Source organism: Rosa rugosa, chromosome 2 (genome assembly GCF_958449725.1).
Source record: "Rosa rugosa chromosome 2, drRosRugo1.1, whole genome shotgun sequence".
Classification (NCBI taxonomy): domain Eukaryota; kingdom Viridiplantae; phylum Streptophyta; class Magnoliopsida; order Rosales; family Rosaceae; genus Rosa; species Rosa rugosa.
This window is the reverse complement of record NC_084821.1, coordinates 56,210,117-56,235,101: the sequence shown is the minus strand read 5'-3', so window position 1 is coordinate 56,235,101 and position 24,985 is coordinate 56,210,117. Positions and strand designations below refer to the sequence as shown.

The 24,985-nt window shown below is 38.5% G+C and overlaps 3 protein-coding genes and 1 long non-coding RNA gene across 4 annotated transcripts; 3 read left to right on the top strand and 1 right to left on the bottom strand.

The window, feature by feature from the left end:
• Nucleotides 1-1,907: 1,907 nt before the first annotated feature.
• LOC133733897 (cytochrome P450 CYP749A22-like) lies at nucleotides 1,908-4,537 on the top strand. Its single transcript, XM_062161544.1, has 5 exons — nucleotides 1,908-2,253; nucleotides 2,332-2,555; nucleotides 2,899-3,131; nucleotides 3,399-3,783; nucleotides 3,899-4,537. The coding sequence occupies exons 1-5, from the start codon at nucleotides 1,974-1,976 to the stop codon at nucleotides 4,325-4,327; spliced, it is 1,551 nt and encodes a 516-aa protein (XP_062017528.1). The 5' UTR covers nucleotides 1,908-1,973; the 3' UTR covers nucleotides 4,328-4,537.
• A 431-nt stretch (nucleotides 4,538-4,968) lies between these two features.
• On the top strand, nucleotides 4,969-5,969 carry LOC133731086 (transcription factor DYT1-like). The gene is made up of 4 exons (XM_062158546.1): nucleotides 4,969-5,178; nucleotides 5,277-5,450; nucleotides 5,564-5,740; nucleotides 5,898-5,969. Exons 1-4 carry the CDS (start codon nucleotides 4,969-4,971, stop codon nucleotides 5,967-5,969), a joined length of 633 nt encoding a protein of 210 aa, XP_062014530.1.
• Nucleotides 5,970-6,932: 963 nt separating this feature from the next.
• On the top strand, nucleotides 6,933-10,000 carry LOC133733601 (uncharacterized). The gene is made up of 2 exons (XR_009857795.1): nucleotides 6,933-8,659; nucleotides 9,320-10,000. It is a non-coding gene; the product is annotated as an uncharacterized LOC133733601 (long non-coding RNA).
• A 4,279-nt stretch (nucleotides 10,001-14,279) lies between these two features.
• LOC133728620 (uncharacterized) lies at nucleotides 14,280-23,984 on the bottom strand. Its single transcript, XM_062156045.1, has 17 exons — nucleotides 23,587-23,984; nucleotides 22,814-23,012; nucleotides 21,950-22,258; nucleotides 21,772-21,861; nucleotides 21,138-21,596; nucleotides 20,902-21,009; nucleotides 19,728-19,858; nucleotides 19,493-19,625; nucleotides 18,573-18,933; nucleotides 17,949-18,472; nucleotides 17,609-17,788; nucleotides 17,359-17,517; nucleotides 17,025-17,099; nucleotides 16,327-16,474; nucleotides 15,601-15,752; nucleotides 15,176-15,391; nucleotides 14,280-14,971 (listed from the first exon to the last, which is right to left on the bottom strand). Exons 1-17 carry the CDS (start codon nucleotides 23,772-23,774, stop codon nucleotides 14,321-14,323), a joined length of 4,083 nt encoding a protein of 1,360 aa, XP_062012029.1. The 5' UTR covers nucleotides 23,775-23,984; the 3' UTR covers nucleotides 14,280-14,320.
• Between the last annotated feature and the right edge of the window lie 1,001 nt (nucleotides 23,985-24,985).

Here is a 24,985-nt window from a genome sequence, read left to right as displayed (position 1 = left end):
CGAACAGAGTCTGTGATGGAGTCGAGTCGAGTGAAGGTGTAGAAGCTGCGGTGGTGGTGGTTGGGGCGTTGGAGGATCCGACTCCGAATGATGGAAACGGATTCAGAAATTGTGTTTGGGGTAAAAAGGTGGGGACTAGTGGTGATTGAAATATTGGAATCGACGGATTCAGGTCATGCTCTGGCTGAAATGAGCGAAAATTTGGGTAGATTGGTTCGACCACATATTTAGATTGTGCGTAAATGGGTTGACTGGTGGATGTATTTGTTGGGTTGGGGAAAGGGAATTGCTGTGGGAATTTGAAGCCATTGATGACAGTCTCAGTAGGTCTCTGATATTGGGGATAGAAGTTTGGGTATTGCGAAGGACAGGTAGAATCGGAAGAGGCTGTCACAGGTGAGTGATAAAACGAAGGGGGAGAGCACGACGACTGAACCCAATAAGCTGGTTTCTCATACTGGGTGATGTTCATCTCAAGGTTCCAGTAGTATAAGCGCCCTGTATTGCCATCAATGACCCCTTTCCATGGCGGTGGGAGGGAGGGATCATCGGGAGCAAACCAAACCTCGCCCATATTGGATCGAGGGCTCTGATACCAGTTGTTACGATCCCCGGGATCGTAGCCATGGTATGCCATAGTAATGAAATGAAGCAAAGAGAAATTTTAGAGAAAACTAAGAAAATAGAAATGCAGATTTTCATTCATTGAATTCCATACAATGGAGGCTGATAGCTTATATAGCTCTATCTGCAAACATCCCCTAGACACACCAATTTACTTGATGACCCGACCCGAGTCCAATCAGCTATATACATCTAAAGCCCAAGCTGGAAACACAGCCCACTTAAGTAGCTCAACACATTAGCCCATAACAATATGTAATTATAGAACAAGAGTCTAACATCTACATTCATAATAATCTAACGCCCGCACCTCCACACCACTCACCCCTACCTTCATACTACCCACATCTAGTATTCTTACATCTAGTATTCACATGCGCCGAAGGGGTTTATCTTGGGCCTAGGAAGCTTTTGGTTTCTCCTTGACAAAGTCAAAAAAAAAAAAAAAAAAAAAAAAAACACTATCACCTACTTTCGGTTATTAGTTACTCGTGAACTACAATGAAATCACACATTAGATTTTTCGTTGTCACCTCACTATATAATCTTCAATTCACCGAAAATAAATGCAAAAATTTTGGAGCAGCGCATCTTACGTTTCTCATAACTCCATATTAAATTGTTGCGTAATTGTTTGTGGGAATTAGTGAAACTCTCTCATCTAATGGGTTCGACTTTTGTCTCAAAACTCTCTCACCTTATCTCTTTGTAAAAGATTTCACATTTTTCTTCGCACATAAAACTTAAATGAGTTAAATCTCAGGGTAGTTATTTTCCCCCCACAAAGTCTCCTTTGTCGCTATACCTTTCGTCACCTCTAACCCTATCACATTTACCAGATAGCTAGCAAACAGAAAGCAAAGCTAAACAAAGAAAAGTCCAGTTTTTCTGGAAAGAGGAAACTCAAGTGAGGATACAAAGACACCTTTGTTTGCCCTCTTCTTCTTTTTCAATCTTGATTGCTTTTTTTCTTTTTCTTTTTTTGTTCTTCATCGGACTTTGTTTACCGACTGACCGTAGCTAGTATGCTGTATGCCTAAGATGTCACTCTTGACGTACTATTGTATTTCATTCTTTTTACTTTTCCTGGTATGCCTTTGAAGATGGATGCCATTCTTGACTATTGTACCTTCCTTCTCTAAAGGCCAAAAAAAAAAAAAAAAAAAGCCTTCAAACCCACCTGGGTTGAAATTATCCGAAAGTCTCTACATAGTGAAAGAAACATCTAAATATGATGACATTTCTGTGCAGAGAGTTTAGTGTATATATATTACAGTACTCCCCACTCACATTGGTAGACTGAGTTTTGCGGTCGAGAGCTAGAGCCAAACAGCTAAATCACTGAAAATATGAGTACTACTGGATTCCCAGTATTCATTATTGTTTCAAGCTTTGTGTTTCTGTTCCTTCTGATCTTCAAGATCTTTCACACACAATGGTGGACTCCAACTCGCCTACAGAAACTGATGGGTCTGCAGGGAATCAAAGGCCCTTCTTACAAACTTGTCGATGGAAACGCCAAAGAAATCTTGAACATGAAGAAGGAAGCCATGAGCAGGACCAAAAGTTTATCACACGACATATTTCCTGTAATTCAACCTCAGTATCACTCGTGGCTCAAGACATATGGTAACAAATTATTAACTCAATCGATCTCAAATCTTCGTTATTTCTAATTAACGCAAGTGTTGTTGTGTTTTGTGACAGGGAAGATTTTTCTTCAGTGGTTAGGTACCGAAGCTCAGTTGGTAGTTATGGAACCGGAGTTGTGCAAAGAGATACTGAATAACAAAGACAAAGTTTATCTGCAAATGAAACAACAAGGGTTTGGGAAGAAGCTGTTAGGAAACAGCCTCGCGACTTCTGAAGGAGAACAATGGCTAAAACTGCGAAAGCTGGCTAACCATGCCTTCCATAGAGAAAGCTTAAAAGTAAGCTTTAGTTATTCATCGCAATTATTGCAAAATAAGAGTGTAGAGACAGTTCTATCAATTAACTCTTTAATTATACGGAAAGGAGGACAGGAAACTTCAACAATATATGGCATACATGCAATTATCACTTTTAAAATTCAATTACTCGATCAAGAAGCTATTTTTACTCTTGCTTACCTTAGCGAAGACTATTTCTTAGTTACCACATGAGTTGTCAAAGTCGGAGCATAAGTTGTCAAGTGTTGAAATTTTACATGAAAAATGCGCATGACAGCCTTATTTAGAAAATAATGAGTTGAAGGATATTTAGTTTACTACAATCAGATTTTTTTTGTACCAGAGTATGGTTCCAGATATGATAGCTAGTGCTGAGAAGATGGTGCAAAGGTGGCAAAATAGCGAGGGCAAAGAGATCGAGATGTATCAAGAATTTAAGTTGTTGACTTCGGAAGTGATTTCCAGGACAGCATTTGGCAGCAGCTATTTGGAAGGGAAGAAAATTTTCGACATGTTGACGGATTTATCCTCGTTATTGGTCAAAAATTCTTTTAAGATCAGGCTTCCTGGTATCCGGTAACTTCCTTTAACTAACTAATGTCCATTGCATTTGAAGAAATGATCCCAAAGAACCTATGTTTCTTGTGGTTGCTGGTTTTATCTTAGATTGATCAATATATATATATATGATATGTGACTACTCTTATATATTTGATATTTGGTTTGGACAGTACTAACTGTGCATGTTCCCATATGCTACGTGGCAGAGAACAATTCAATGCAATATTGTAGGAGGATTGTGTATGTTCCCATTTCTCATGTTTAATTCATTCCATATTGCAGAAAGCTTTTCAAAACTAGTGATGAAATTCAAGCAGAGAAGCTTGAGAAGGAAATACGCGACACGATACTGGAGATTGTAAAGAAAAGAGAAAACAAGGCAGTGACTCAGCACGATGAACACAACTTTGGGGGTGATTTTCTTGGATTACTTTTAAAGGATCATCATGATGACAGTAATGACGGATATAGGATCACAATAGTTGATATAATTGATCAGTGCAAGGCATTGTACTTTGCTGGACAAGAAACCACTAATGGTTTGCTGGTTTGGACCGTCTTTCTTCTGGCACTCCATCAGGATTGGCAAGAGGAAGCAAGAAAAGAAGTCCTGCAATTATTCGGAAAACAGAATCCAAATTCCGATGGCATTTCCAGACTAAAAACTGTAAGAATGTCAATAACAGTTACACTGATTGTGTAAGTGGTAGAAATGGTCATCAGTTAAATATGAAATCCTGATTTGTTTTCTGTCTCATTTTGTTTCGATCTTCTTAATGCAGATGAATATGATCATCAATGAGTCTCTAAGGTTATATCCTCCTGTTATTCAACTTGTAAAGAAAGCTGAAAGGGAAAGTAGGCTTGGGAAGTTGATTGTTCCTGCTAATATTGATTTGGTCATCCCAACTTTAGCACTTCACCATGACCCTCAAATATGGGGACAAGACGCGGAACTTTTCAAACCAGAGCGATTCTCAGACGGGGTTGCTAAAGCTACTAAGGATAACATGGCTGCATTCATACCCTTTGGAATGGGACCTAGAATTTGTGTGGGTTTCAACTTTGCCACCACTGAAACTAAGATTGCTCTGTCAATGATTCTGCAACGCTATGCCTTCACTCTTTCCCCGGGTTACGTCCACGCTCCTCTTCATTTTCTTACTGTTCGCCCACAGCATGGAGTTCAAGTAATGCTGCACTCCCTTTGAAATGTTGAAGACGAGGCTTGCTCTCTATGCCTAGGATTCATGGAGTGGCTAAATAGATGGAGTCTTATAATAATGTATGTTAGTTGGTGTGCATGGTATCTAGGATCCATGGTTGGCTAGATACACGGTTCTCTAGTAATGAATAATGCTTCAATGTGACAATGTATAAATAGCCAGCTTAATTAGCTAGTACAAGTTTTGTGTACCTCACCATAGGTATTTGAGTGAATCTACAGAATTTCCAGCAAGTTCAGAGCATAGAAGTTTCGAAATTAAAATTAGGAGGTCCTAAAACAATCTCCCACAATGAAAAATCCCACACTTTTTTCGCACATTTTTGTGTGCCATACTTTTAACTTGCAGAATAGTTAGTTGTCAACTTGGTGCAGAAAATGCATGTGTACTAACTTCTTGGTCCTTAGGGAATCAGGAAGAAGAATATGACTGCTCAAACAAACCTCAATCGTTCTGTACTTTTTCAGTCAACAAGAGACCAAAGACCATGACATGGATATTAAACAAAAATGAAATGCCCAAAATGGCATGATACCCTTTTGCAGACTGCAGACCAAGTGTATGAATAGCCCAAAAGCTTCTCCCACTTGCTGAAAATGGACTACTGCAATCAATATCTGAATGATATGGAATTTGTAGGTTCTGCATTAAGTGAATTAGGCACAACTGATCAACAAAAACCAGGCTGCAGAGGAGGCAGGATGTGGGGTCGAAGGAGACACCAAGAAGACGATTCATCATTCAAATCGAAAAACCTCCACGCCGAGAGGAGGAGAAGGCAGAAGCTCGGTGATAGGCTACTAATACTGCGTTCATTAGTCCCAATAATTACAAATGCAAGTACTCAACCCCCTTAATGAGCTCACTTGAACTAGAAACCACCCACATGCAAATTTCTAAGTTATATATATGTGCTTTTCTTGCCTTGTTGTAGATGACTAAAGAAACCATTATTGAGGATTCCATCACTTACATTAAGGAGCTGCAGATGAATGTGAATATCTTGCAGGAGCAGCTATTCAAGATGGAAGCATCAGCGCAAGAGGCGCTAGAGCTGAGGAAAGATGAAGTTGATGCTGCAGAAGAGATGAAGAAATTTGGGATTCAGGTTTATACTTAACAACTTGACCAGCTAATGATTCTGCATATGGTTGTATCCCTTGGAATATGGGGATTCTTATGCTTGTAAATAATGTTTACTATTGTTTCTGGTGTGCTCAGATAGGGGTTGATGTGGCTCAGATTGATGGGAATAAACTTTGGGTAAAGGCGATTATTGAGAAGAAAAGAGGTGGCTTCACTAAACTGGTGGAGGCCATGACGTACTTTGGCTTTGAACTCACTGATACCAATATCATAACCTCCAATGGAGCAATGGTTGTTTCATCCATTCTAACAGTAAGTCCTGAAAAACCGAAGTACATCTATTATACGGTGATGCTAAGTAAGTACAAATGCATATTTAGTCATAGTCTCATAGATGGAGTATACTTTGGTTGAAAGGTTCTACTACTGAACTGATAACGAGCATTAAAATGAAGTTTAATTATTTCAGGGATTTCACTGTGATACGCTTCAGGTCGAGCAAACCAGGGAACTTATTCTAGAGATCGTTAACGGCATATAAATAGAGGAAATGGTAGTTCCATAATTCCATTTACTTCCATAATCTGAAGGTTTAGTGCATGTTTAGTCATTTTGGCATTTGGCAATCAAGGACATTATATATGATAAATGCGTCATCCTTATATAAATGTACCATTGTAATATTAAAGAAGTAACAAACTGTTCGTGAACCATCTGTAAATGCCCTTCAAGGTCTTGCATCTGTTGACCCTGATCTTATATGGCTTCTTATGGCTGATTTTTATCTATGAAGACAAAAGATATACCATCCTCCTACACCAGATATGTATACAAGCAATCTCCCAAATCAACTCTACCCCCACCTTCATGTCCAAAAGAGTACCTTTATTTTCAGTATGGAGGTCAGTGTTATGGTTTCCAATTTTTTTTTTTTTTTTTTTGGAAAATAAAAAAAAAATCTAAAATCTAAAATCTATGTTCTAAAATCAATATTAACATTTGAAATCGGTGAGCTGTGGCATGTTGGTTAACTAACCTAACTAACACCGTGGAGGTCACGGGTTCAAATCTCACTGTCACCAGGAATAGGGTGGGATGGAGAGTTACATTGTCGAAAAAAAAAATGTAAATTTATATACTATTGAGAATCGAATTATATGTCAATTAATTAGAATCATTGGATCGTTTATATACTATGATCTAATGCTGGATGATTTAGCATCACTGATATAATTGAAGGATTGTGATTTGTTCCATCACATTCAAGGGTTTCTAATCGTCCATAGAGTACCTGACCTTTTGCCCATTCTAAATTTTAGTACCTCTAGTTTCAAAAATATTGCAACAGTACCTAAGAACTTAAGTACCTGAAGACATTAGCGCTGTTACGGCGACTGTCAGCTGGCATATTTTGAAGGATACTTTTATCCTTTCATATTTTAATCCATTATTTTCTTTTATTTTTCTTTGATATTTTTTTCTCCCTCTTTCCAGATCAAAGAAAAATCTCTCTCTCTCTCTCTCTCATTCTTTCTTCTCTTCTTTCTCCCTCTTTCCAGATCTTTCCACGTGATATGATTATACAAGTTAGCCAGAGTCCACAGGTTCTCGAAGCTTTTGAACACGATGCCAGGTTCTTTGTTTGCTGATTCAATGCCAAGTAACCAGGTTCTCGAAGCTTTTGAACGCGATGCTAGTTGCCATAAACATCCAAGCTACCCAAAAGTATTTTCAAATCAATTCACTAGTCATCGATCTCATAAACAGATCTGATCTCCAAAAAGAAAACAATGCAAGTTTTGGATGCCAATAATTAACCAGACCTTGCCAAAGGGGAAGAACTGCGCTTGCCTTTAAACTGAAGAGGTTCCAGTTAGATGGTTCCTACCAGCCCATCCACCAGATCCCAAAAGGATTTATCGTTTTGTTGTAGTATATATGACTCATGTTGTAGTATGTATGAGTCATAGTATAAATGTCTATATCATGTAATAAGTACTTGAGTGTATAGATAGGTACTTGAGTGTATAAACATAGGTACTTGAGTGTATGAAGACTTGTGTGACATGCTTTATACCAAGAGGCAACAAGCATGGCAGATTTCATCATTGAATGCAAGTATGTGGAGCTGCAGCCCTCAATCAACAAGAGAAGATTGTTACCAAATTGAGTTTCTCTTAGAGCTTTCACACTAGCTATGTATTCCTATAAATACACTCCTTTGTGAGAAGAATAATACACATGAATTCTCATTCTCTCTGAATCGAAACTCTCTCTCTCTCTCTGTCAATTTTGATTATCCTTAAACACGTTATCAGCACGAAGTTGCTCTAGAATTAGAATCGAAAATTGACAAGAGTAGAGTTCATCATCAATCGAAGTCATTTTTCCAAACCTACAAAAAACCTCCAAAACCTAGCTCATATCAAAGCCATTGATCCCAGAAACCCAGAACCGGCCTCAGAATCGCCGGAACCGGCCGGAAAAGGCCTGAACCGGCCGCCGGAATTTTTGAACAGAACCAGACCGCTGCCAAGTGCTGCCGAGACCCTGCGCAGCAGCTGACGAGAAGCTGCGCAGCAGCTGCCGAGCGACCTGCGCAGCAGCTGCCGAGAAGCTGCGCAGCAGCTGCCGAGTCACCTGCCAAACACTTTTAAGTGATTTTCCTGTGCAGATCAGCCTGTTTACACGCCCCGAAACATCTTGATAGGGACCTCAGATCAAAATCCTTCCTTCATCAAAGTTGTTCGTCTATGTCTCTTCTATCTGACCTCCAAATTGTAGCCCTGTTGGAGTAGTTTTGAGACCTGTACACCATTCGAAGTGGGAGCTGTTCAGCACGCTCGTTCCTGTGCAGATCAGCCTGTTTGCACACCCTGAAACATCTTGTTCAGCACCTTTAATCAAAATACTTTCTTCATCAAAGTTCTTCATATATGTCTTTTCTATCTGACTTCAAAATTTCAGCCCTGTTGAAGTCGTTTTAAGACATGTACACCATTCAAAGTGGGAGCTATTCAGTATGATCGTTCCTGTGCAGATCAACCTGCTTGCACGCCGATAAACGTCCTTTTCGGGACATCTAATCAAAATCATTTCTTCATCAAAGTTGTTAATCTCTGTCTCTTATATCTTATCTCCAAATTTCAGCCCTGTTGGAGCAGTTTTGAGACCTGTATAACATTTGAAGTGCGATCTGTTCAGAAGCAAATTTGCTCCGAATTTCAACAAGTAAGTTTTAAAGATTAAAGTTCCTGTTTTGAGTTTGTATTCCTTTTTCTCTTCTTTTCAGGGACTTGTAATCAAAAAGCAGAAATTGTGGGATTCACTCTAAACGAACTAAGAGTGTTCGTAAATCAATGAACTAAGAGTGTTCATAATAATCGGACTAAGAGCGTCCGGAAAACATCAATTTATGGACTAAAAGTGGAATCGTGGGGATTCACTCTAAACGAACTAAGAGTGTTCGTAAATCAATGAACTAAGAGTGTTCATAATAATCGGACTAAGAGCGTCCGGAAAACATCAATTTATGGACTAAAAGTGGAATCGTGGGGATTCACTCTAAACGAACTAAGAGTGTTCGTAAATCAATGAACTAAGAGTGTTCATAATAATCGGACTAAGAGCGTCCGCAAAACATCAATTTATGGACTAAAAGTGGAATCGTGGGGATTCACTCTAAACGAACTAAGAGTGTTCGTAAATCAATGAACTAAGAGTGTTCATAATAATCGGACTAAGAGCATCCGCAAACATCATTGTTTTCATCTAAATCCAAATATTCTTGGAAATTGATTTCTTGGTAGCATAGCTCAGAAATCTTATTATTTTAGTTTTCGTGGAAGTTTAAACTCCGAAACTAATATATCTTATCTTCCTATTGTTCAGGATGTCGAATGAACCTAGACTCGACTTTCCAATGCTTGACTCAACAGGCTCGGAATACCATGGCTGGGTAACCAACGTTGAGAACCATCTCACTACGAGAGGGATATTGCCCATAATACAGGCACCTAACCAGGGCCTTGTGTTCCAACGAACACCCACAAAGCATGCTGCTCAAGTAATTATCTTGATGTGATACCATATGGATCAATTGAAGCATTGGTTCAAGCAATGCCATGCAAGTACCCAACTAGCTGCAAGCTACAAGGAGTATAGGCAATTGAGAGAGCAAGAAATCAATCTTGCTGAAGATGAAGATATCAATCTTGCTGAAGATGAAGATGGTGAAGATATCACTCTCACCACTGAGGACTTCAAAGCTGTAAAGAGCACGAGGATGCCGCAGACTTTGATTAGAATAGTCCTTTTCTATTTTCCAATAAAACGGCAAATGTGCCTTAGTCAACAAATGACAATTGTATTGACTCTTTCTCATGTGGCGTACCCAATGAAGTATGATGTCTAGGAAAGTAATTGAGATCGGGGTATTTAAGCGAGCCTCGCTCCACCAACATCTCTCTACTTCCCTGGTCATATTTCATTGGAATTACCAAACGGATTGGCAATTACAATTTGTATAAGTTTGATTTTATTTTGGAATAGATTTTGGAAACTTTGATGTAATCATTGGCTATTAATAAAGTGTCGCATTATTATTCAAATGTCATGGACATGTGTTAATTTCCGAACTTTATTACTTGAAAGATATAAGAGCCAATGATTTTCATGTGAAAACACATTGTAAGAATGGACAAGAGTTCCTTTGCATCGCCTCTAATGACTACGGACATAAATGAGTATTAGAGAAACTTATGTGTCGCTCTAGTGGGTTGCATGCAACCACTATTCGAGTCATTGAATCAAACCATGTCATAAGAGATGACTTATGGGATTCTGACACATATAGGCTTTGGCAAGACCGTTTGGGATATCCAGGTCGTGATATGATGTTCCGTATATTAAAGACTTCACGGACATCCATTCCTCAAAACGAAAAGAAGTATGAACCAAAGATTGGTCCAAAGAGTTACTTCGTTTTGCAAAGCTTGCTCTTTAGCAAAGATAGGATCGAGACCATCCTATGCAAAGGACACTAAAGAAAATATACCATTCTTACAATTAATCCAAGGTGATATTTATGGACCTATTCAACCAACTTGCGGACGTTTGAATATCTCATGATGTTGGTTGACACGCAAACACACTAATCACGTGTTGTGCCATTGTCCATCTATAAAAGCTACGTATGCTATACTCCTAGCACAAATCATATGACAATGGGCTCACCCCCCAGATTCATCCTTCAGTCAAATAGATTTGACTATGCTAGAGAGTTTACATCGAAGACTTTCGATGGTTATTGCAAAGGGACTGATGTTAGACATCACATTCCCATATACACGCCCAAAAGGTCTCGCGGACATAACTACGATGGTAGTTCAGATATTGGTGATACGCACCAATCTTCTTATATCCGCTTGGGGAGATGCAATATCGCATACAACTATGCTAATTTCTCTATGACCTACCGCCACTCAATGTATATCTGCGTTACAGCTAGTGACTGGGTACAAATATTTTGTACTTACACACATTCGAGTGAGCCATTTATGTGCCAATTGCGCTGCCACAGCGCCTATGGTAGGTCCTTACCAATAAGTGAGCAACTTAGTTGGATTTGAGACTCCAACAATCGTTCGCCACTTAATGACCTTGCAAGGCGATCTCCTTTCCGTTTGATTTACGGATGTCACTTTGATGAGACAGTCTTCCCATCGTTAGGGGGAGATAAGAAACTCGAATGTTCAGCAGGAACGACAGGAATTGTCGTGGTCTGTCCCCACTATGTCTCATCTCGATCCCTATTAAAAGTGATGAGATCACACACATTTGCTGCAAAAATGCCTGCAAGGAAGGACGTCCCAATAAGAGGACATAGCACCACCCTACACAGAGGTAGGCAAGGCGCCAACACCATAGAAAGTGGCACTCTGGTGTTACAGGCCATGGCCCCAGCTAAGATGCTTGGGAAGCCTGTGGATTCGAAGGATACTTTGGCACAATCCTTGGATCATCGACACTCAACATCCGTCTTATGAGTATCTTCCGGATTATGGTTATCGTTGGGGGACGCCTCAACGTCAGAACCTATTTCCGAGAATATAGAGCTCTATGAAAATCACACTAGTGTACATAAGACGTGGAATAGAAACTCCATCATAATTGATGATGTATTTGCGCATTTTGATGCACATGAGTTTGTTGAGATCGATGATATCGAACCACTCTCCGTTGAAGCATGAATACCAACGTAGAGAAATTTGGCCTAAATGGAAAGATGCGATCCAGGTTAAGTAAGATTCTCTAACGAAGAGGAAGGTCGTTGAGCCAGTGATGCCAACACCTTCTTACATAAAAACCTATTGACTAATGGGTCTTCGTTAGAAAGCGTGTTGAGAAAAAGAGATGGCAATCTCGCCTTATGGCGCAAGGCTTCTCACAAAACGCCCTGGAATTGACTACGATGAGACATATTCTCTCGTAATGGATGTCATTGCACTCCACTACCCTGTCAGTTTGGTAGTTTCCAAATAACTGAACATGCAGCTTATAAATGTGGTCACTACGTATCTCTATGGGGATCTAGATATGGAATATACATGAAAGTTCATAGTGAAACTTTAGTTACCCAAATCAAGTGGCTCTAGACCACTGAGCGCGTTTGCAATAGAGTTGAAACGCTCGCTAAAAGTGACTACTTGATTGGGAAGGGATATGCCCGCGCGTTTCCATAACAAGTTTCGGATTCTATCGCGGTTTTCATGTTGGACATGATCTTCATTAGAAGCCCTTAAAGAGTTAAGGGAAACCGCTGAACACTTGAAATCCGAGTTTGAGATGAAGGATTTTGGGGGAACACGATTATGCCTCAGTTTGGAACTTGAGCACCGTGTTGATAGATGCTTAGGCATTTTGACAAAAGGTCAAGCCTTCAAGCACCCCATGATCGTTCGTAGTCTTGATCCTAAAAAGGATCATCTTTTGTCTGAAGGATGATCAGACAAAGATGTGCAAGAGGCAGAAGTGCGAATAAGCGCATTATTGTACTTAGCTCAATGCACAAGACTGGACATCTCGTTTTGACATAAACTTGTTAGCTAAAAGGTATAGCTCTGCGCCAACGCGACGCCATTGGATTGGTGTAAAAGATATCTTTCGATACTTGAGATGTACGATCGATATGGGCTTATTCTATCCCTACAAAGAGATGATGGAATCAGACCCATCACACACCAGAAACGCCGCCAAACGCTGGCCTGCGTTTTCTATCCCTACCCCAAAATGACATAAGTGTTTTTGGAAGGTTTTGCTGATATTGGGTATCTGTTGACCCATACAAAGGCCTTCCCAGACTGGTAAAGTGTTCACCATGGGTAAGACCGCGATATCTTGAAGGTTTACAGAATAGACCTTAGTCGCTATATCTTCGAACAATGCAGAGAGTATTGCTCTTCACGAAGTAGTTCGTGAATGTATATGGACTGGATCCATAGTTACGCATGTTCGAACAGTTGTAGTTTGAAGTCTACCACAGATGAGCCTACAAGCATTTAAGATAATGCTGCTTATTTTGAAACAAATGAAGCAAGGCTGCATCAAAAGCGACAACATCAAGCATAAAATCAGCAATAAAAGACTCTCCTCAAAGATCAATCAGAGGGGGAGATGTCTACATATATGGTCTCGAAACGTGAAGAGTGTGTTGTGCTCTTTTTCCCTTTCGACCGAGGTTATTTTTATCCCACAGGGTTTTTATTACTCGGCAAAGGTTTTTAATGAGGCAACGAGAGAAACACCACGTTTGGGAGACACAAAGGAGATGTTGAAATCAGGGGGAGTATCCAGAAGTATACCCACTTGACCATCGTGTACTCTTTTTGTCCTTCGTCCAGGGTTATTTTGTCCCACTGGGTTTTGTTACCTGGCAAGGTTTTAACGAGGCACATCTTTAGCATGGTCGCCCCACTTATACTACATCCTGAAGATGTTTTGATTCAACATATATGCTTTTGCTCATCTTTTCCCTTCGACCACGGTTTTTTCCCACTGGGTTTTCCGGGCAAGGTTTTGTTGCAGCAACTCTAAATGCATCCCTCTCGTAGACATATATACTACCTACTTATGATGCTGATAAGAAGACTCCACTTATCTCTGAAGCTATGATATTGCATACTCCACACTCAACGCGCGTTGTGCTCTTTTTCTCCTTCGACCAATGTTGTTTTTCCCACAGGGTTTTATTACTTGACAAGGTTTTTAACGAGGCAACTTCGAAGCGCACGGCATAGACAATACTATTGACATGAAATATCCAAGGGGGAGTGTTGTAGTATATATGACTCATGTTGTAGTATGTATGAGTCATAGTATAAATGTCTATATCATGTAATAAGTACTTGAGTGTATAGATAGGTACTTGAGTGTATAAACATAGGTACTTGAGTGTATGAAGACTTGTGTGACATGCTTTATACCAAGAGGCAACAAGCATGGCAGATTTCATCATTGAATGCAAGTATGTGGAGCTGCAGCCCTCAATCAACAAGAGAAGATTGTTACCAAATTGAGTTTCTCTTAGAGCTTTCACACTAGCTATGTATTCCTATAAATACACTCCTTTGTGAGAAGAATAATACACATGAATTCTCATTCTCTCTGAATCGAAACTCTCTCTCTCTCTCTGTCAATTTTGATTATCCTTAAACACGTTTCTAATTTTCATTTTTTAATTTTAAAACAGAGAAATATGCATAAAATTTCAAGGGACGTATTATTAGTGTAAAGAGTATTTGTCGATATGATCTGGTCTTCCCCAACGCACAATAAGCTAGAGCACAAGATGTGAACAATAACTTGTATATAAATTATCGTAAAGTGAATGTTTTAACTGTACATTTGATTAACAAAAACTAGAGAGTGAAGTTTGTTGAAAACAGTTTCGACAGAAGCAAAGTCAACATCAAAACCATAACTCTGACCACCATACTGAACATAAAGGTACTCTTTAGGACATGACGGTGGAGGTAGAATTTGGGAGATTGCTGGTATATCTGGTGTTGGGGGTGAAGGTATATCCTTTTTCTTCATAGAATAGTAAACATCAGCCATAAGAAGCCATATAAGATCAGGATCAACAGACGCAAGACCTTGAAGGGCATTTACAGATGCTTCACGTAGACCAACAACACCACTGCAAGCTATCCCTACCACAAGACCACTGATCTTCTTGAGGACAATGTCCAATGCTGAAGCACTCCTTTTGTTTCGGGACAATTCAGCGATCATGTTGAGCACCGCAACCTGGACTTTGAGATTAGAAGTTTCAGCCATCGAACTCTCTGAAGAACTGGATGTGCTTCTGCAGGGAAGTTGCAGAGGGATTCTTTCTTCTTTGAAGTTGGGTTTTCTATGGAATGGGGATGTGGATAAAAGTTTCCAGAAGTGGGAGCCATCAGTATGGAAACGTCGTGAAAAGAAATCTCCCCCACAAATTTGCACTGCATTGCTTACTACAGATAAACATATTCGAACAGCCTGCGACCAAACATACAGACAAGTTAAAATCCAACAAAAGGAGGCATATTATCAATTCGGCAAATATCTTGGTCAAGAACTCAGAGAAAGAAAAACATCAATTCCAACTAATTAATGTAGTGGGAAACACTAGTCAGTAATCGCATAAAGCCAATACTAAAACACTGAATTAAGATTAGAAAGGGGAAAAGATCAACTACGCACCACTGGATTTTTATTTCGAATACAAACAACCAGGAAAGGCCATATTTTATTCATTGCTGGAAGCAACCTGTTCTCATCAGCCCCTTCATCGGCAGCATCTAAATTATCTTGAAGATGATAGAGTGAATATGACTGAATTACTTCTTCAATTGCTTCCTTAGTATCTCTCTCATGGCGATAAGCCTCTTCCACTTTCGCCAATGATGTAACACCATCCTATATAGAGAGAGAACGCAGGTATGAAAATGTTTATCAACATCAAATTAACACCAGTAGCGTATCTTAGGTTAGAAGAAAGAATGAGCTTGGGACAGCATAATATATAGTTACAGAACAGCACAATAAAGGCCCAAGATCTCTCACAATACACATTATCACTTCAATTACATAAAGTGATACATGACAAGAAGGCAGTAGAAAGTTACATCAACTATATCCAAGGCTACCAAACAAGCTGCTTGATTTTCTGAAGCCAGAAGAGGGGTTGCAGCCATAATACATGAACTGGCAATAGCACCAACTGTTCGTCTATATCTCTTTGAATCATTCAGCTTAAACAAAATGCTCTCCCATTTCTCTGCATGCATAACATCATCAATTAAACAAGATACAGTTTAATATATCTCAAAACTGATATATCTCACATCCAGTGATTTTTCTGAAATATAAAGAACATATATAAATGAAAATGGCTCCGATGCCAAGACAAATATATTTCCAAGAATGACAATGCTTATAGTAAAGAAGTCTACTTTTAGTCTTTCAGATGCTACCCCTATTGTAAAACTAATGCAGGGTTCAGCTCGCCCTCTTTAATAAATTGACATAAGAATACAAAATTAATAAATGTAAATTTTATTATTGTTCAAATTAAAAGCAAAAACCTTCATATATATGCCCTATCATATTCTGTCAAAGAAAAGATTCATTGTTGGATAACTCAACCCATCAGTCAATTATTGGCTGATTTGAAAACTTAGCGCACTAAGTTTCACAACCACATAAAAATAACAATAAATAAATAAACAAATTCCATTAAATAGAAATATTTAGATCAGAAACCTCAAATCTAATGCCACAAAACAAGAACATAAATTCAATGATTCAATTCCATTCTAAATAAGCACACATGCAAATAGCAAATTGTTCACCTGATTCCACATGAGACATATTAATGTCATCCTCATCTTTCTTTTCCATATCAGATATTTTAGCCTTGACATCCAACATGTAAGACTCTGCATGGGTTGGCAATGAACAAGCCTCACGTTTTGATGCCTTGGCGATTTCTGCTACAGCCTACAGGACATAGAATAAGCATTATAAAATTTCTGCCTGAATAAATAAACAAATACATGGAGAAAAATAACTATAGCTCAACACATTTTGCAATACTTATGCTCATGCAGTGCTTCTATACTACGTTTTACTTAATTGAAGAAATTGGACCAAAATATCATCTTCCAATTCATTACACTCCCATCTCACCCATTCTCAAATGGCTTTATAACCCCCTATTTAGCTAGCTGGATTTGGGTCCCAGGAACAAAAGCACTGCATCAAATAAATGGAAAGAAAAAGACTACAATAGCATTACAGATGCCCACTTTGTGCAAAACTATTCAATTTTTTCCAATGAGTTCCTAACTTTTCATGTCTCCGATTAATGAATCAGAATATCAGAAATCTGCTTACATGAAATTAGAATAATAAAAATATGAATGTACCAATAAAGAATATCATTTTGATCAAATCAAGGATAGGGAAAAAAAATATCTAAATGTAATTAATATCCTCTTCTTTCCTCCGGCTTTCCCAGTAACACAATGAAAACTAATGATAAGATTACCTTTAAAAAGGGAATCGTTAATTCAGGGTGCTGATGCCTGCCAAGAATCTCAAGCTCCAGAGAAACTGAGCGCATCTGCACAATCAGAGCCAGAGCATTAGCACCACAATTTCTCCAAATACCAAAACAAAATGAAGGAAACAGGAAGGGAAGGGCTAAAATAACTTGCTGCAGAAACCTCTATGTGTAGCAATAAGGAACATTACTCTCTAAAATGAGCATGCTAAAAAAAACAATCTAAATTAAATGGAGAAGAATGTGATTTCAAGATGCATCAGGAAATTGAAAATTAGTGCCCTAAGCATCGATTAACATCAAGGACTCATAGGCTTACTGGCTCCTCAAATAAAGGCAATATCTTGTAAGCTACTCCAATATAAGATAGCATTGCAGCAAGCACACTTGGTACATGGGGATTAATCTCCAAATGGCGTAATTGTCTGCATATTGAATCTATCACATAATCTGCATTCCCCAATACCAGATGCCCAACCTACAAAGAAAATTAAAATGGATAGGTCAGACAAAAAAGTAAAATCCCCAAAATCATAACAACTTTGAGATTATGTATTGCACTGACTCACTGTCGGATAACCAGATGTAGCAGCCAGAATATGCAATACAGCATCAGAAGCGCTTCTAACATGATAGTTTGAAGAAATGAGATTCTCGAGCAACAAATAAAGTGACTGATGAAGAAATCCGCTAGAGGCAAAATCACCTCCAAGGCAGATACTGATGATGCCTATTCCTTCAATAATAACCTGTTTCAAGAAAAGAAAGCTACATGAGTTTAATGTGCATCTGCTAACGCAAAATGGTTGATGCAACATAACCAAATAACATGCACAATGGGGGGACGCAAAATGGTTGATGCAACATAACCAAATTACATGCACAATAGGGGGAGCAGATTTTATATACCTGCTGTAGCATAGCTGTGTCATGAAACAAGTTTATGCTAATATCCTCAGCTTCATAGTCATGAAGTATAATCGAAGATCTATTTTCTGTTGGAAGATCCCATACTTCATGAGATAGATACTCATGTAAAATTCTACCAATACAATCAATCAAGTAACTCCTTAAACCCTCATCCTGTAAAACTTTCCACCTAGATTCACCGAACATGGATAATTCGGTTTTGAAAGGTTGGCCACCAACAAATTCTGCATCAGATTCCGGAAATTCTTGGCTTCTTTTTCTCGAATTCTGAAACCTCCTTCTGAAATATTCAGTGGCTTGATCTGATATACCAAATATCATCTCGTTCAGAATACATACAGCCGTGCTTGCTTGGCGTAGCAACTGTCCTGAACCAGTTCTTTTATACCATGAGTGCCAACTTGTTTCATTATAATCCTTCATGCGGACCTCAGAAACTAATTTTCGCAAGTAACCCAGTGGAATGTCAGTGACAAGTGCCAAATGCTGTCCATTTTTTTTATCTAGCAACAAAACATGAAATAACTTCATAAGTACAGAGCACTAAGATGACAAAAACAAAAAAAGAAAACCCAAAAATTCAATTTGAAGACTTGAAATGACCTGCCATCAAGGATAGACCCACAAGTCTGAGAATCCCTGAAAGAGATTGGTATAGTTTTCGACCCCCAATGTAAACAAACCAAGGAGGCATGTGTGGAAGCTCATAATTCTTCTGGGTATTATCTGATGTATAGGGTGTATCTTTCTCCTGGATGGCCGTAATCTTTGGATTTTGAGGGGTAGCAGCCATGTTTATCAGGCAATCACTGGTAAGGTTAATTCCAGCTTTCAACTCAGAAACAGAGTCTAGGTATATTACTGAGGATGGCCTCGATGTAATTAGCTTATCAAGAGATCCAGCAAATACCGAATTTTGACTCATACAAATAGCAAAAATGTCCAAGAAACGAGTAGCTGTTACCTAGGAATCCCCAAGGAGAAAATGTCATAGGCAAGAACAAAATAAACAAAAAAAAGAGAGAAGATAATAATAATAATACTAAAACTTGGAACTGTAAGAATAAGAACTATAAGAACATAGTAACAAAAAAAAATAAAAAAATATCAGTATTGTGAACACAGTATAGCTATGACCAGCAATTTTCTGTCATAAAGGAACCCTTATTTCCGTCACATGGACGGTCAATAATTCTTCCAAGACTGACCTAAGTAGTTTATTTATCTTCTTTCTTCAGATTACATAATAGTGATAATACATTTCTATACTACCAAGCATGCAGTTTTTTCTAAAAACATAATAATAAATACAAATAGAAATTTTATCAAGCATGCACAAAAGATTTGTTATGCTGTACATGGGAGACAGAGAATCTTGGTCTTCTACTATGTATATATCTTTTTATAAGAGGTCTTATCTTATATTAATGTAAAAGTGGCCAGTAATAGAGATATGAACTAGTTAAACCTCATTTGTGACTCAAAATATACATGTTAAAGTTACAAAGAAAGTGGAAACATACAGGAGACTGAAGGATGTGATCCACCACAAATTGAGGACCAGAATAGTACATGATTACAAGTAACTGCTGAGCGTGTGACAGTGCAACTGATTCCTCACTCCCAAGCACCACTTTTGGAAGCTTATCAATGAGCCTGGTAACATAAGAAAGTGTCTATGAAGGTTGAACTATCCCTTACAAAAGTCAAGGACCCACTATGCGCAATATTTTGTCCAGTATCAAGTGAAGCACAAACCTGCTAAAAATCTGAGCAACATCTTGTTCCAATTGATATTTTCCAACCAATGAGAATAAATTTTCAAGAAATTCCTGTGCACCTGCAGACACCTCTTCAGAGTCATCGATAACCAAAACACATAAGCACTCCTGCATGAGTAGTAGCCAAAGAAGAGTTAGCCTGAAATGGCAGTTCAATGTTCACACTATACCACATCAAGAGATTAGGAATCCAGATGCGTATATTGCGTCTGTCAAACATAACATTGCTGTCATACGAAATTGAACTTCATGAAATATCTTTCCTGGTTGTAGGAACGAAGAATGCACTATACCTATCATTTAGGACAAAATGAGAAACATTGACCAAAAGTAATACAGCGAATACAGAATTTTAGGTAAATAAACTAATCTCAAGAATGAACTCTCACGCCAGACATGCTCCTCTCCCTGCTGAGCCCCTGTTTCTCAAGCAAGGGATTCTTATGTGGGGCTTTCTCTAGTGAGGACCTTACAAGAAGGACTAAATAAGGACTACAAATGAAGGATTGGATGAGTTTTTTAAATTTTAGTTGATAGCTTAAAATTTCAACAAGCATGTCATCTAACCGTACATTTAAAAATCCTCACTTGGTCCTTATTGTAAGGTCCTCATCAGAGACTCCCACTCTTATGATATGTTGGAATCTTCTTGTGATAATCATCATGTCAAAACAACCAGAGATCAGCTAAGATCATTATTAAAGGAGCCTAAAAATTAAAAGTTGAATTCCATGAAGCTCATTTTTCAACTATACTGAGGTCAAGACAGAGAAAAATAAAATTAGAAGTTACAAAATAGAAACAACTAAAGACATACTTGAACCAACATATTTATTTATTAGCTAAAAAAATTTATGTTTACATCAGACAACATCAATAATGATTTCAGAAAAGGCCAATGAGTTGAGGAAAACAATTGCAGTCCCTGACAAATTCATTTTGAGATGAAGTACTTGTGTGATTAATTTTTATCCAGAGGGGAATATTTCTTGTGTGATTAAATAAGGGGGTTTTATGGGAATGAAACAATGGTTGAAGTATAAATTCAAAGGTATTGAAATCATGCAATGGAAATTCATCTACTTAGGCAGATATGTAATGAGAACCCACAGATTAAAAACAGAAAAACACAAATACACTTCTCAGCTTACCAGAAACATTTGTCTACTCTGCCTCAGCGTATAAGTGCACTTTGACAACAGTCCTCGTATAGAAGCCAGGAGCCCTTGTCTCACTTTTTTTGCTGGATGAATGCAAATCTAAGAAGTAATTGAAGGATTTACTAATTGAATAAGAGAAGTAGAAGTACAAGAATAAAGCATTGACCAACTGTACAGGATGCAAATAGCCTATGTACAACTGGTAGAAATGAAATAAAAGAACCTACATGTCGAAAAGTTGTGCCCAAAAGTTTATCCACATGAACAGAAGTTTTCTCAATCCAATCATCCGTACGATTCACATGAAAAGATGCATCACCCTTGCCAGAATTAGTTTTCCTCTCAGATTTGGAAGTAGCTGTAATCATTTGACCACTTGAATCGTCCAGTAAAATTTTACTTTGAGCATGCGCCTTAGTAGGCAATTGACGAAGCTCATCCATAAAAGATTGTGTAGACTCATACTCTTTGTCAGAAGTAACAGTTATTGACATATCACGTCCAGATAAATTAGCATCATCCAGCAGAACTATCATCAGATACTCAGCCAAACCTCTAATTGCTTGATCAATTGCATCCCCACTTCCAGCAGCTCCACTGGTCATCATTTTGGAGGCATGCAAAACTTTGGCAAACTGACTAACAACACCAGGTAAAAAGAAGGCCAATGCGTCAGCAGTACCAACCTGTAGGGAGAAAATGTAATGAATAAAACTAACCTAAAGATACTGACCACAAGATTCTAATTTGCATTCAAGAATGTTTCATTATACTTGTAAAATTAAAAGAATCTATCTGAGCTATGTGCAAGAGTGTGTGAATGATAATAAATTTAAAAACTAAAATAAACCACATGACAACCTTAGCAACAAGCACACGAAGAGTCAGAAACGCTTCAACACGAATCTTTGCACTGCCTAGATGTCCTCGTGCAGCCTCATTGTCTGCAGCCTTTTCAGAAACCACAAAGGAAATAAACAACATAGCAATATTAAATGCTATTCAATAATCAGTTGTTACAGGAAAGAAGTTGACATACTTTGAGAAGAAGAGATAGCCAGTGTCCAACAGCTGCAGAAGCAGCTTGTGACTGTAGAAATGAAAGTAAACATTCATCTGATGCTGAAGCGTACTTTGGAGAGCGAATGGGTGGAGATATGAAATCTCTCTTTTCTAAAAGCATAGGCAGACCAAAGATTTGATTACATGTGCAGGACTTATCAGAGCATGGAAATAAATTCAGAAGCAGTGCCCTGAAACACTTAATAACTCCTTCACGAAACTCTTCTGAGGCATCAGATGGTGAAAGCAAAGCCCCATAAGTCAACTTCTTGAGCACAACAACCATCTGTAGAAGGATGTCATACAGTTCAATTGTTAACACCAGCTTGAAAATTTATTCAAGAATTCCAAAAAACATTTTCTAGGATGACAATTCACATGAGGAAACTAGTTGAATCATCAAATAAGCCAATACTGCAAGAAAGACCATAATCTAGTTTTTAGGAAATAAAACATTTTGTTAAGTAGAAGAAGGGTCTGGATTTGAAAAGAAAATGATACAAACAAGAGGATAACAGGGATAAGCATTACAATAAATTCATAACTCCAGTGCAATTCATTCACTTGTAAAAGAATCATAGATCACGCCCAATAAACCCTAAAAGGAATATCCCTACCCTACAGTGGTTGACCGTGAAACCCATAAAGACACTACAATCTACAGCTCCCCCATAGAAAAATCAATTCCTCCACCTATTCTGCATCTCCCATCTTGAAGGAGTGGGTACCTTGGTTTGTTTCGTTGAAGAAAAACACCAAACATTTAAGGTTTTCCGAATCAAACATTAACTAGTAAATCTACATGGAACATGTCCGAGAATATGTTAATCAATAAGATTACCTGATCTACAGATCCTAAGAGACACTTTGCGAGGAGTTCCTCCAGACACTGAAGCACACCTTCAGCCACACTGTCACTCACTTTTTGAGGAACTTTTGTGATATTAGCACTCACAACTTTTTCTTCAGAACCAAGCTTCTTTGGGGATCTACAATCCACAGAGGCATCCAATAGAAGTAGCAATGGAAACAACGTATAGCTGAAACAGAGATAAAGAAGTCAGTCAAGCTAACTAATTCTTACGCAACTACAGACACACATATACGCATTTTGAATTTCCCTCTGAGGTACACAAGTCAAAAACAAATAACTGGCTTCCTTGAGTGTGGATCACTAGTTTCTTCACTATCAAGCACCACCACATTCACCACAGTATTATCACAACATTACAACACCTAACCAAATTCAACATTCCATATAACAACAAACAAATTCGAGCTTTAATTGCAAATTATTAAGGAAACAAACTCGATCCAGGTCACGAATCATTCACCAAAGCTCAGCTCACTGCTAAATACTTGTACAACAAGCAAATGTACTTACACCCTATCCATAAACACAAACTTACATATACAAAAACAGAAACAAGCTTCATCAAACACCTCTATACACACACACATTCAAATTTTTTACATATTTAGATACAATTTCAGAAGCTTTCTACTAATTCCAGCCAAACAAAAATTTTAAAAAAAAAAAATGGTAATGTTTCTGCTAATGAGGGAATTAAAGCACAGTAAAGAACGAAAATTGAAGCAAAGATGAGTGCTTACTCGAAGAAGGGCTGGAGAGCATGAGAAGGAGTCTGTCGCAGAAATTGAAGCAGAGAAGAGATTGAGGAGGAGCTCTTCTTAGGGCTTTGGACAAGCTCCAGAAGCTCGAAGCAGTACGACTTTAGCTGCGTAAACACTCTGCTTCTTCCTTCTTCGGCCGAGACTGCAAATTCATCGTTTTCTTCCATGGCGGAGAGTGAGAACCGCGAAATTGAGAGGCGGTGATGGAAGGAGTCGTTTTTGAGAAAAGAGAGTGGAACGGGTTGAAGTGAAATATGGCCGGAAAACGTCGTGTGCGGTGGGGAAGGTGGCCGAGTCGGTGACGGAGGTTAGTGGCGGTAAAGCTGGGAGTGACGAAGAGTCGGTGAAGAACCCAGACTCTTCACGTTCTACGGGTCATTTTATGTGACGGGCTTATGGGCATTCGTTTTGACCCGGCCTGGTGCTTAACGTTCGGGTACGGGTTCGGGTTTGGGTTTGTCAAATCTCTATATTGTTGCACGTTGCACGCAATATCATACTTATATAAAAACAGTATGAGACCTCCATTAAATTTTTTTCTCCACAAAATAGAGAAAAAGAAGAAAAAGATGATGGCGGATTAATAAGAAAGAGAGATAGAAGAGAAGGTGAAAGGCGTGGTCTGAAGCCCCATTTATGTAGAACATATGTTTTGTTTAGTCTAGTTTCTTGATCTTTGGTGTGAATTGGTTGTTTTATTTTGATTGATTGAAAACTTTTGCATGTGTTTGTTTTATGGTCGCGAACATAGGATTTATGCATGTAATTGGAACTAGGATTTAGAAAATAATTCACCTAATCGTCTTGTTTTCTAATCCACAAATATACAAGGCTTTGGACAAAAGTTGATGTTTTAAAAGTTTTTCTCTGTACACCTCGTTTCTTTTCACTGTTCAACATCTTTTCTATCTCCGGCAAACCCCTTGAAACTACCGCTGTTAAGAGGGAGATAACATCATCAATATCTCATAAAATTAGATAATCGTTTCCAGACTCTCTCAGTGAGGAAACCCGATTCCCTCTTGCAAGTTGCAATGGAGGTTCATGAATTATTCTGAAAAATTCCATTTGGAACCCATGTATTGCGAGAATGTTTGAATCTTGTGTGGACGCAATGAAGAATCAAATAGAGATGATGGGTCAATCACCCTATTGATCCACTGGTGTTGATTGCTAATTGGTATATTGGATAATTAAGATGAAGATGTTACTGATAGTAACTTAATCCAACACCCACCGACGACTAGATTAAGATCAAGATGAAAATGAAGATGTTACTTATAGTAATGTAAGCCACCATTAAGATGAAGATGTTTCTCCCCAACTCATCTCCCTCCCCCTTGCCGCCGCCAACAACATCCACATCCCCAACGTACGT